Genomic DNA, 12,978 nt, shown 5'->3' with positions numbered 1-12,978 from the left:
TCCCTTATTATCACAGCTGAGTTCCTCCTTGGCTTGGTTACATTGTGCAAGTTAGATACAAATCCCCTTTGAAACACAATGGTAGAGGTCATCCATAGGGCTGAGGAAGGTGATGGGGAGAGGAAGATGATCTGGGCAGGGGTTGTTGGCCCCTTGCCCTACAGACGCAATGCACGTCTGTATGCACGCACAGACTGTTGCCATGAGGTGATGAACGGGCACTTGTTTGGCTGCCTCTCAAGCACCACCTTATACTGCATCCTGGCCCTACGGAGTGTAACGTAGAGCTGATCGAATGGGGTGTCGGCACTGCTGGGTGGAGCGATGCTCATCCTTCCATCNGGAAGGTGATGGGGAGAGGAAGATGATCTGGGCAGGGGTTGTTGGCCCCTTGCCCTACAGACGCAATGTACGTCTGTATGCACTCACAGACTGTTGCCATGAGGTGATGAACGGGCACTTGTTTGGCTGCCTCTCAAGCACCACCTTATACTGCATCCTGGCCCTATGGAGTGTAACGTAGAGCTGATCAAATGGGGTGTCGGCACTGCTGGGTGGAGCGATGCTCATCCTTCCATCCACACTGTGCTGCTCCGCGGGGACACCCGCCAAGCACGGGCACCAACCAGCCCCTGCAGACTGTGGTAGGCCTGGCCTGTCTGTGCAGGTGAGCACAGTTTATTGATAGGAAGCAACAGGGAAAGCAAACATTGGATATCCTTTTTCTTGTATGCCTTTAGTTCCCTTTTTACTAACTAATGCTGTAAGAGAGGCTGTTTGTAGTATTGCATGAATGCCAACTGATAAAGTAGTCTTTTTGTATTCTATTTTAGTTTTTGATTCTCTTTGCTAGGAGGGTTTTTATTCTCACTGCAACACAAGATTTTTTGGAGGGTTTGAATGACTGTTGTACTTGTTCCAGGCATGGATTCAAACCAACTAACACAGAAGGGACTGGGAAGAAGTTTCAGATGATTCTGGGGGGGTTGAGGGAGACCAGGACAGGGTTTTTGGGGTCCTGGGTGGTCTCTGGGAGGTTTTGGGGGCCCTTATCCCCCCGGCTCCCCCCAGAGATGCCACAGGAAACCGTCTGCAACAAGATCCTGGTGAGGGTCAGGGACTTCGTGTTGCGTTTTGTCTTCCTGGCGCTGGGGCTCGGCTTCTACCTGTGGGAGAAGGTAAAGGGGGGGCCCTGGGGGTCGTGTCCCCCCTTTGCCGAGGAGCTCCTGAGCCGCCGGCAGCCGCAGCCCCTCCCCGTGGCCTCGGGCCCAGCCGGGATCCCCCAGTCCATCTCCACCCGGAGTTTGGGGGGTCGTGTGTCCCCGCATTGCCCGCAGCAAGTTGCACAGCTGAAAGGGTCCCGGAGCCAAACTCTTCCCTGTATTTATTACCTTGGGGTCTCCTCAGNCTTGCCCTACAGACGCAATGCACGTCTGTATGCACGCACAGACTGTTGCCATGAGGTGATGAACGGGCACTTGTTTGGCTGCCTCTCAAGCACCACCTTATACTGCATCCTGGCCCTACGGAGTGTAACGTAGAGCTGATCGAATGGGGTGTCGGCACTGCTGGGTGGAGCGATGCTCATCCTTCCATCCACACTGTGCTGCTCCGCGGGGACACCCGCCAAGCACGGGCACCGACCAGCCCCTGCAGAGCGTGGTAGGCCTGGCCTGTCTGTGCAGGTGAGCACAGTTTATTGATAGGAAGCAACAGGGAAAGCAAACATTTGATATCCTTTTTCTTGTATCCCTTTAGTTCCCTTTTTCCTAGCAAATATTGTATTCCTTTAATTCCCCTTTTACTAGCTAATAATGTAATAGAGGCTGTTCATAGTATTGTATGAACACCAATAGATAAAGTAGGGTTTTTTGTATTCTTTTTTAGCTTTTGATTCTCTTTGCTGATAGTTTCTTTTTTACTCTCACTGCAATAAAAGATATTTTGTAGTGTTTGAATGACTGTTGTACTTGTCTGTATTCCAGACATGTATCCTAACGAACCGGTACAGGAACCCATCCTGGGACACAGCACACAGGCTGTGGCCTCCCCAGTGCTGAGAGGAGGATCCACCCCTGACCTAACAGGCCAGGAAGGGCAGGGGCACAGCAATGGCTTGGGTTCAACTCAGCATCTGCCAGAATGGAACTCTCAGGTCCTTCCCTGCAGAGCTCTGTCCAGCAGGTCAGCCCCAGCTCGTATTGGTGCATGGGGTTATTCCTGCCCAGGAGCAGGACTTTGCATTTCTTTTTATTGAACTTCATGAGGTTCCTGTTAGCCCATTTTTCCATCATGTTGAAAGATTAAATGAAATTTAAAGATTCAAAGGACCCTTGAGATTTGTCTCAGTGATATTTGGGGAAAGGACAATGGGCAATGGGCACAAATCGAAAGACAAGAAATTCTGTTTTAACAAAGAAGAGCTTTTTTTACTGTGGGATGATTGAATGCTGGAACAGGTTGCTCAGAGAGGGTGTGGAACCTACATCCTTGGAGATGTTTGAAATCCAACCAAAGTCCTGAGCAGCCTGTGCTACTCGATCCTGCTTTGAGCAGAGGGGTTCGACAACAGGATATTTAGAGATTTGTCAGCCAAGCTGCTGCTACCACACAAGAGTCTGTGTGGCAGGAGGGCAGAAGGGTGTACTGGATTGCAGATGCACCCCAAGGGCACTATTAGGCCTTAATGGCCTTGGGCAGCCTCCCTTGGGCCTGCCCCTCATACCTACTCATCACCGTGCCATTTTCTCATGGCCTGGACTCCAGGCTGGACCTGGCCAGCTCCTCTGAGTCTGTGCTGATGCCTTTCTTGGGTGTTGTGGGACTGGGGACACATTTGCCCCAGCATCCCTCTTATCAGCCTTGATTCCTGTCCCTTAGGGAACAGAAGATGAGAAAAAGGGATATGATACCAAGGAGAGAACTAACAGCTTTCACTTTGTGTAGATACCATGCCATTAATGCTACATTTTGGCGAGTAATGTAAACCCATTGTTGTTTATGCGTCAGAGACCTTTTCCACATAACCTTTTTATTGGGATAGATTTTCCAGCTGGAAGTAGGTGCCTGTGTGCTGTGTGCTGCACATGAAGCAAGCCTCCTGCAACCTTGCCAGTTTATGGATATATGCCAAAGATGGCATCAAAGGAAAAGCTTTAAGGAAAGGCCTTGTAAAAATCTGAGATTAGTATTTGACCCATGACATAAGGACGTGGAGATAATGCTAAAAGTAACACTCCTGACTTTGTAAGGTCGTAGTCCTGAGGAAAAATAATAGAAAAAACCATCATGGAAAAGCATTGTGGAAAAAATTCCCTTTATTTTTCAAATATGCAAACTATCTGTATTATCACTGAAACTCACAGGATGAAGAAAAAGCCCTCAGGAATTAACAAACTGCCTGAATGCCATGAACATACTGTACAGGACTGATTTCCAGTTCTTCCTTGGGCACAGCAAAAGGACATACATTTTCAGGTCAGTTTTCATGGACAGATCTGACTCCTGGAATAATGTGGATGTATCACAGAGGTAATGTGACACATGGCCTAACTGAAAATCTGTATTCTTCCTGGATTTTCTCTCTTCAAATTAATTTTGAAGAGATGCATCCTAATCCAAAAGCTCCTTGCATATGTATGCATTGAGATAGCTCTCTGTTTCATCCCAAATTTTGCCCATCTCTAATCATTAGGAAGAGATCTGTTTGCAAATAGGAGAAACTTGGAAAATTTCTCCAAGTAGAAGCAGCAGGACTGCAGTAAAGAAAAGACTGCATAAGCTCTCAAATATCTGGTAATTTAAAAAGACTGAATAAAATGATTTAATACTTTCAGTTATCCAGTTTTGAAGGCTGAGTTCATACAAGGTCAACACTGGATTTGGAATGAGTACAAACACTTTTGTATTTTTCACTGAGGTCTGAAAGCCTGCCCCTTGCCAAGACAGATGCAGTGGGGATGGGGGTCTTTGGGATGTATACAGGGAAGCCAAAGACAAAGTGGAGAATTTTCTCTATACATTGAGAAGTTCTTGTTACATCACCAGCAGGTACAAGTCAAAATCAGCATGCATTGAGCTCCTTCCTGCAAACCTGGCTTTGGATGACTCATTTGTGGAATGAGGTAGAGCAGCCTCTGTTTTTTGTTTTAAGGATGAGATTAATTGATGGATTAATTGGTGATTAAGGTGGGCGAAGTATGTAGCTTTACACAGAGTGAGAGTTTAGTACTGGCTTTCCTTCTTGGATTAGCAACAAAAAAATTGACTCAGTGTATATGTAGGCTTGCACACATGCATTCCTTTCATATATATATATCATATGTATATAAAATATATGTATACAGAAATTCCTGACAATACTTTGCTATTCAAGTACTGTAAACAGACAATCCCAATCATAAACTGGTTAACAACATGAGTAAACACCAAACCTAAAAGTTATCAACTGAATTCTGAAATTTCCCATGGAAGACTCGTTTGCAGTGTTTGAAAATGAGGCTTCTACTTGTTCGTGCTCCGTTAATCTTGAGTTGAAAGCGGAAATCATGAACGGCAAGGCTTGATGTGGGAACATCCCTCTTTGTGGGAACATCAGCAAACATATGGATGCAATGTGGTATGGAGAGCCCCTTGTCTGATATGTGTGCATGTCTGCTAACAGCAACTGAAAATAGCTTAGACTCCTGCTGAGTTTTGTTAAAGTATCATTAATATCCCTCCAGACAGCTCTTAGAAATGATCGGGCTCGAAGGACCCTTTGCAGTATCTCTAAATCAGAAAGCACGTGCATATATTCTAAAGCCAGAAGGGACCCTTGTGATCATCTAGTGTGACTGTCTGTATAACCCAAGCCATAGGACTTCCAAAAATTAATTCCCATGTGAGCTACAATTCAATCCAACAAGCTTTTCTTCTGCTTCATCCTTTAGTTCGCCCTTTATATACAGGAAGTCTCTTCAGGATTAGAATTCGTTTTCTTGAAAAGTTGGACAAATAGTCTGAAAAAAACCAAGAAAGAAAACAAAGATGCAGTTAATTATGGACAACTTGAAATTACTAAGGTAATAATAATCAACTGCACAAAGACAGGCTGAGAAACTGGTGGATAGGCAGCAGTTCTGTTTAAAATGGTGTAGGAATTATTGTTTGGAGTAAAGCCAAAAGCATTGGAGTAATGCTATCATGGTGTTGTTAAAAAATAAAGCCTTTTATTGGGTTTTATAAGCAAGTCTGTTCTTTGTGAAGGTTTAGACTCATGTCAGTTGAGCAGTGTTAATGAGAAGCTAGTGCTATCTTAGCCCACTGTCGATGTAAGCTAATGCAGTGTATCTTAAAACTCTTTGATTAAGATCCAGTTTTTAGATACAGCTGTCTCATCAGAGTCTAACCTCACTAAGAGTTAAGATGAACAGACTTGAGTTTGCTGTATGTTGGCACCAGGGACAGTTATCCACTTTAGCCAATGCATAGCATGCTGTTAAAGGATGGGAACATGAGTTCAAGATCGAAATCTTAATGTAGAGGAAACACTTTTTCCTCAGTGCTCAGCACTAATAAATCTTCAATTGGATTGTTGTGTCAAATTTTAGTCATTCCACTTCAAGAAAAACATCGAACAGTGACGAAAAAGTCCAGAGAAGAAGAACATGAAGGATTATTACCTGTAAAAGTATGCAGGGTCTGCTTAGTCTAGAAAGAAGAAGAGTAGATGTTATAAAAGTATTCATACAAGATTAGAAAATTTGCTGCAAAGAGGAGGATAGTAGTTTGTTATCCTGCTCACTTGCCCCCTGTTAGAGTAGGTCTCTGGTCAAAATAAGCAACCTGCCTCCCACAGTCAGAAACAACCTTCGGGTGTGAAGCCAGCCACTGCTAAACGGAGCTACCACACACTTCTAGTTTCCCTGCTCTGCTACCACTCTTACCTGACAGGGATGTGTTTGTGCATTTACTTCAGGTTCAAAATAATCATCCAGTCTACAAAAATAGGATACTGTGCCTACAGGATGCGGAATGTGGCAGCACCTGTATGTAACCCTGCTGTTCCTGAGCAATCAAAAAGAGCCTCAGGAACTGGCTTTGAACATCTCAAGAGATGTGTTTGAGGAAGCTTTGTTAGTGCAGGGCAGGGCAGCTTGGGCAGGTGTGCAGTTGTAGTTGGCGAAGTTGACTCCAGCTGATGCCTCTGAGGTCTTGGTTCCATGAGGTGCACCTCTGAGTGTATGGCTATGGCTAGGGATGAAAAGCATCAGTGTGGAAAGCCAGGATAAGTGACACAGTGGGTTGGGAATAATGTGCAGACCTCAAGTGAAAGCTGTCCAGTGTAGATAGTTTGGCTGTGGGCCAGGAGGCTGCTCACTGCTGTTCCTGAGCTTGGCTGTGCCAAAAGCAAGACAGCTACATTGCAGCAGCCCCAACACTGGGGATCCTTAACATATTCCTGGTTATGTCTAGACATTAATTTTCTGGATGTTCATGGACCTGGATATTATGGAGCAAGTCCCAGTAGTCCTGTTCACTGTTGTGAGAGATACCAGCTGTGTTCCTGGCCATGCCAGGGAAGGGGGAGAGACCATGGCTGAAGCACATCCCTACTTGTAGCTTTAGCTTCTGAGATGTTTTGGATGTCATTTGGGCTTATGTTCAAGTGTGTTAAACAGAAGCTGAACTCCCTTTTGTAGAAGCTGAAAAATATATCCTGAATTTTTAAGTTTGGGATCTGGCAAAATTGTGCAAGGGCTAAGAAATGATTTGTTTCTGCCTGTAAAAGACAAGGAGATGTAGAAAGACAGAGATTTCACAGACTATTCTGAGTTGGAAGGGACCCATAAGGATTGTAGAGTCCAACTCTTAAATGAATTCCCATATGGAATTGAGCTCACAGACCTTGCTGTTATTAGCACCATGCCCTAACCAACTGAGCTAGAAATATTTGAAAGCACATTCTGGAGCAATGTGACTGAGGGGAAGTCACTTCTGAAAATAGCCAAAGATGAGCATAGGAACCATTTCCTTAGGAATCTTGTGATGAGGAGTGAAACTGTTTTCTGAGCAAATCTGGAGTGGCAGGGAATCATTCCTGACATGGACACACTACTCAGGTGGGCAAACTGTTCTTAAACTTTGCATTTGCCCTTCTTGTTTCAAAAAGGGAGAAGAGCTTGCTAAAGAGAAATGAAGTTAACTGTCTTGGCAGAGATTGGTAGACGGAAGAGCTGTTTCAGAGACTGAATAATGGAGATAATAAATTCTTTAACTGTTTGCTTCTTTCACAATCCTTTAGCATCTTCCATTGATGAGAAGCCCATTGATCCCTACTGGTGCTACCAGCACAGTAAGCCCTGTCCCTCCTGTACAGTCCCACCTTCCTTCAGGGCCTGGGTCACTCTGGTATCTGCAGCCAGATGGGTTGCCAGAGGAGCTCTCAAAAAGCATCATCTGCATATCTGTGCAAATACCAGGACTGTGAGCAAGGAAGTCAATGCTAAAAGATTGCCTGGATGAAGGCACTGACCAAGTGGAGCCTTTGCAGGGCGGTATCATGGCAGCATTTTGGTGCCAGTGCACAGGTGGTGGTTCCCAACTCAGCTGGCCACTTCAAAAATAGAGGAGCTCCTACTCCAGCTCTTTCACTGAGTCTTCTTTACTCAGGTCTAACTCTTGGACCCCATAAGAATGACTAAATCAGGCTTTTGTGCAGTAAAACTTTCTTTGCAGTTTAATTTTCTCCTCTTTAATGCCAGTCAGAGAAAAATGGGAGAAACAGGATTAGGGAAGAGTGCATGTGGCAAAGGGAGGAGGAAAGTGAGTGCCTTCTGACACTGGACTTCTGTTTCAAGTTTGGGCTTTTTACAGCATTAATCTGCACTGCTGCCCGATTTCACAGTTCTGTCTCACTCCTGGGGTGCCTTTGGGTGTTGTTCTGTGGGCAAACCAGGTGGGAGAGCTGTTCTTTCTCCTCTGTCCCAGATTTACCAAGTTCACAGTCCTGTGCGTCCAGCTCATGCCGGGAGAGATGCTCCACAATTCCAGCTCCCAGAGAATCCCCCAGGACATTGGTGGTTGTTCTAAGACGGTCCCTGAAAAATCAGAGAGAAAAACAAAATACAGTTTCATAGTAACAGCTAAGGGGATGTAGATTATTTCAAGAAACATCTTCATTGAAACTTGTCCTATTTTTTAAGTTACCCTAATAATTGATACTTCAACATTGACAGGAAAATGACTCCCAGAGAGTCTTCCCTGATTGATATCCCTCAGTTAAGGCTTGACATTCATCCCTGTTTTATTGTATTCCCAATTTCTCACTGAAAATTTTGGACTTGACACAAAACGAGAAAAAGGTTACCGTGGTTCCACATGGGCACTTTCCTTTCCAAAGGCCTCACTGCAGACTCAGATGAGCTTCACCACATCTATTTCACTTAAGCTGCATTTTGTTTTACAAAAAGTGCAGCAATTCTGGTGCAAACCTATGGCAGTGCTACTGGGAAGTCAGATTTCCTCAGCACGGACAGCGTGCACTAAGACAAGGCACCAAATTCTTTGTGCAAAACAGCAGATTTGAAACACCCTTTGCAATGAGATATTCTCCACAACCACAAGAGTACATCAGAAATGCTGAAGCTGTCACCAGTCCAGCAACCCATCAGATCCTTCAGCAGTAACAGGGATAAGGCCTTTGGCACCTGATTGAAATCAGCTGCTCTGGGTAAGCACATGAAGTGAGCTATCCTCTTAGGAGGCAGAGCCCTAACCAGCCACCTCTGTTCTTCTGCACAATCCACAGGAAAAGTGGAAGTGTTGGGCAAGACTGTTTCCAACTGCTCAGCCATGGATGGCAGGCGACTTTGGCTGCTTTGACTACAAACCAGCAATACAAGACAAAAGATACAGAAGAACAGAGGAAACACTGACAGTGTATCCCTCAGTCAGGATTTTGGTGTTTGAGAGGACCGAGAGAGGGGGGACTGTGCACAAACGTATTCTTCAATCTAGTTCCCAGGAGCACTCCTTTAAAATCACTTGTCCCAAGGGTTGAAAGAAAGCTGAAATGTAGCTATGTGGATAACTAGCTACACCCATATAAACATTTGTATAGCCCAGTCTCATCCCTCTTTCTGTGTTTGGTAGCCCAGAACCATCATTCTGCAGTGTGGATTTGCTTATTATTGGCACAACTGATCCCCAGCATTCTGGAGATAGTTTCTGGGTGCCTCTTAAGATAAAGCAAATGGAGGACATTCTGTTTGGTCACCAGGCTGATCTGCAAGTGACGTCTGATGCCCTGGGTCACTGAAGTACATGGTGAAGACTCCAGCATGGTGTGACACTGGAATGTTAATGGTTAATGATCCAAAACATCTCAAAAGCAGTGGGTGCTTTGCTGAAGTTGTGCAAAGGAACCACCCAGGGGCAGAGGGGGTGAACACCCTTCCTCAGAGGGGACAAGCTGGACTAATAAGTAGCAGATCCTGAGAGATGGGATAGTGCTTTTTGTCAGGGCAGTGTCCTCCCTTTCCTAAAGGCTCAGGTGTGAAACCCACTTCCAGGGAAGTACCAAGACATTCACACACAGGCCTGAAGGTTTTTACCCCTTCTCATGGGGCACAACTGGCTCAACTATGCTGATGTGCAAGGCAGCTGCAATGTCTTAGAAGGTGTCACGAACCATCAAAGAACCTCTCAAAGTGCTCTGTCATCCACAGTGTTACATCAGACAGTGCAAAACTCCCCACTCCAGAGGAGGTAGCTGGGCATTCCCACCTGAACTTGAGTGTATTAAACTTTGTGTTTCATGGGCTTCCCCTACCCCTGATGGATCAAGACTGTGATGACCACTTTGACCAGTGGACATCTAAAGAGCAAAAACATTGCTGGGTCTCATTGCTAGACCCACGGGTGATGACCATACACCTTTCTATTCTTATCCTTTCTTTCTCCTTCTTTCTTTTCCCTTGTACATCTTCCTAAGTATTTTTTTTATGCTTTTATATTACTAGAGGTAATAATAACCAAAACAGCTACATACTTGCTTTCCATTGCAACCAAATTCTTTTAAAATAAATCCTACATATATATATATTTATTTATAAACACCAATCATTCAGTATCATTTCACCCTAATACCGCCCCCAGGGATCTACTAACAAGAGCCTGGGTTACCCTCCCCTTCTGGGGGAGGTCATAACACACGGGCAGAGAGAGCTACTGTGCAAAGGTCTCATGGATATAGGTGTGTTCCAAGCTTAATGGTACAGGTTACTGAGCCTGCTTTTATCAGAGGCATTAGGAACACAGATGAGTTCTGTAAGCACTGGCAGGAGTGCACGGGGTGCTGAGCAAAGAACTTACAGAAACCAGTCCACAGCGATGATCAGTGTAATGTCCTCAGTCGGCAGCCCCACTGATGTCAGCACTATAACCATTGTCACCAGTCCTGCCTGGGGAATACCTGCAGCTCCGATGCTGGCTGCTGTGGCAGTGATGCTGGAGGGAACAGGAAAGCACAGCTATCAGCAGAGGGAAGAAAAGAGGTGGTCACATTTGCAGAAATGTCAGTCACTCAAACTCATCACCTACAAAACACCTTGGCAGTCCTTCTGCCCTGGTCACTGAGCAGGATGGTGACACACAGGACATCAACACCACATCAGACTGCCCTTGTCAGGCACTTTCTCATGACAGACTGCACCCAACAGCTTTTCCTGATACCTGGATGTGCAAGAAGGGCTCAAGTGGAGCCTCAAAGATGTGGTGCCCAAATCATATGTACTTTGACACTTGGAGCCACAGTACAACCCCTCTTTCCCATACTTTTTTTTCCTTATTGCATCTTCTGAGCAACAATGGAACCCTATCACACTTCAGATAAGCCAACAAAACTGAACCCCTTCCTGTAGTCCCAAAAAGTCACCTTATTGTGATGATTTGCCCGAAGTCAAGTTCATAGTTGTTGACTTGTGCAATGAAGATTGCTGCAAGGGCCTCGTACAGAGCAGTGCCATCCATGTTAATTGTGGCTCCCACAGGCAGCACAAATCTCGTGATGCGCCTGTCTACACCATTATTTTGTTCCAGGCACCTGAACGTGATGGGCAGAGTAGCTGAGCTGAAAGGAATTTACAAAACAACATGAATTGTGTATGCTGACTTTGGAAGAAGGACTAAACCTCTGCCTGGTTTATGACCTTACCCACCTGCTTTTTCACCCTGCCATGTGAGCCAGAGGCCAGAAGCTGCTAGGAGAAAGAACAGTCTAAGCAAGGCTTCCTCAGATATGATGCACACTGCAGTTGCACACTCAGACATGGCTTTCCTCAGGGGGCTGGGACAGAATATGTGTAACTCCTTTTCCAGCTATTAAAAAAACCTTGAGCCCCTTCTCACCCCTCTCAATCCATAAGACAAGAATGACCCATGTGTGAGAACAAGCCTTGCAGAGAAAGCAGAGAATTGTTTCTGAAAGAGAACACGAGCAGGAAAAGTGCTGTGTGTTTTCATGTGAGAATGTACATGGAAGAGGCAGGAAATGAATCTAACAAGAAACACGGCACTTGGTGAAACAACAGCTACCCACAGCCCCTCACTTCGGCTGTGTGATGTGGCAGTACGAGTTGTTGAACATGCTGGTGGGGATGCCTTTGTCCAGTTTAATGACAGCTGCACACAGTCTGTGTACCTGGGAGAGAGAGCTGTGCCAATGTGTGCAAGTCCGTGCGTGTGAGAGGTGTGTGCACGTGGAATGCTGCGATTCAGCGGGATTTGGTATTGGTCCCGAGCTCAGCACTGCAGTGCTGTCAGCAAAGTCACCCCTGTGTTTGGTAAGGAGGAATATGGGCTGTTCACTGGTGGCCAGAGCTGTCTGTGTGATTAGGGCTCCTGAGCAGGGGAATGGGAATCTTTCCACTCCCAAATGAGTTTGGCTGGTCCAGTGCTACTGCTAGAAATTGTGAGACTACAGTACTGCGCTGAGAGCAATGGAGTGCTGAGTCGTAGCCCCAACCCTACTTCTACATAGCTGCCATACCTGGAGGAGGTGCCCAGGGCTGTGATGAGGGCCTGCAGGAGCCCTGCAATGAATACCCAGGGGTTTCGGTGAGTGACGACGAAGTAGAGCAGGGGCAGAATGCAAATGGCATGAATGAGGAGTCCAACGATGACAGTGAGCGTGTACATCCCCAGCTGGCCTCCCATCACTGCTAGGTCATCCATCTCCAGGATTTTGCCAGCAATTAAAAACATGATCCCAACTGGAGCATACCTGTGGCAGAAACACAAGCCCCATGGTTAGAACCGGCTCCCACACTTTCCCACCAGCTTTAACACATGCTGCCTGGACAAATCCCCAGTAAGCCAGCACACTGTATTTTCTCACTGAGCCTAATCACTTGATGAGACCCCAGAATCCTGGAGAGAGCTGGGACTTGTTCACCACATGGTCAAAAAACAGCTCTTGTTGCATGGCTGGGTATCCCAGCACTCTGTCGTGTCCACAGCTTGGGCACTGCTGGACTTTTCCTCCTCCCTTTGGGTTCCCTAACTTGTTGTTTCTACAACACTCCTTGTAGAATTGATACAGGAGGTTATGTAGAGAAGCCTTCAGAGTCCCTTTCCTTCCTAATGGATCTTGGGCTGAGCGTACTTTTTACTGAGAAGCACAGGAAAGTAGAGGGAAAACAGAGAATGAGGGAGTAAAAGCTAGAGTGTCCCGTAGGCTCTGGGCTATCAGCCTTGCTGTCTTCAGATGTTCATATTTAGGGAATAGGAACATATAGGGATTCCAGATCTGATGTAAGAAGCACTTGGCACACCAACACCTGTAAAAGCAACCACGGCTCATATAAAAAACTCATTTTGAAGTACACTGTTATCCTGTCCATTCTTCAGGGCTTTTTCTCCCTCCATCTCACAAGCAGCAGTGAGGCTCCACTGAAAGGAAGTCATCAGACAGACATGGAGAAAATCATGGGCACT

General features: G+C 45.8%; 1 protein-coding gene across 3 annotated transcripts in view; it reads right to left on the bottom strand.

Annotated features, from left to right (window-relative positions):
• Positions 1-3,299: 3,299 nt before the first annotated feature.
• Positions 3,300-12,978, bottom strand: part of LOC114065558 (excitatory amino acid transporter 4-like) — a 36,172-nt gene continuing 26,493 nt past the window's right edge. Inside the window, exons 8-13 of one of the 3 annotated variants that reach the window (XM_027899582.1) lie at positions 12,032-12,265; positions 10,919-11,113; positions 10,357-10,491; positions 7,978-8,081; positions 5,664-5,691; positions 3,300-5,000 (exon numbers count right to left, since the gene is read on the bottom strand). In XM_027899582.1, coding sequence (XP_027755383.1) covers positions 5,687-5,691; positions 7,978-8,081; positions 10,357-10,491; positions 10,919-11,113; positions 12,032-12,265 — 673 coding nt within the window. In that variant the 3' untranslated portion in view covers positions 3,300-5,000; positions 5,664-5,686. Of the gene's footprint in view, positions 5,001-5,663; positions 5,692-7,816; positions 8,082-10,356; positions 10,492-10,918; positions 11,114-12,031; positions 12,266-12,978 lie in introns of those variants that run through there. The other 2 variants (XM_027899580.1, XM_027899581.1) reach the window with 2 other exon arrangements.

Source organism: Empidonax traillii, unplaced genomic scaffold (genome assembly GCF_003031625.1).
Source record: "Empidonax traillii isolate 1590-97213 ecotype Southwest subspecies unplaced genomic scaffold, ASM303162v1 scaffold677:size394641, whole genome shotgun sequence".
Taxonomy (NCBI): Eukaryota; Metazoa; Chordata; class Aves; order Passeriformes; family Tyrannidae; genus Empidonax; species Empidonax traillii.
This window is presented reverse-complemented; position numbering and strand designations above follow the sequence as displayed.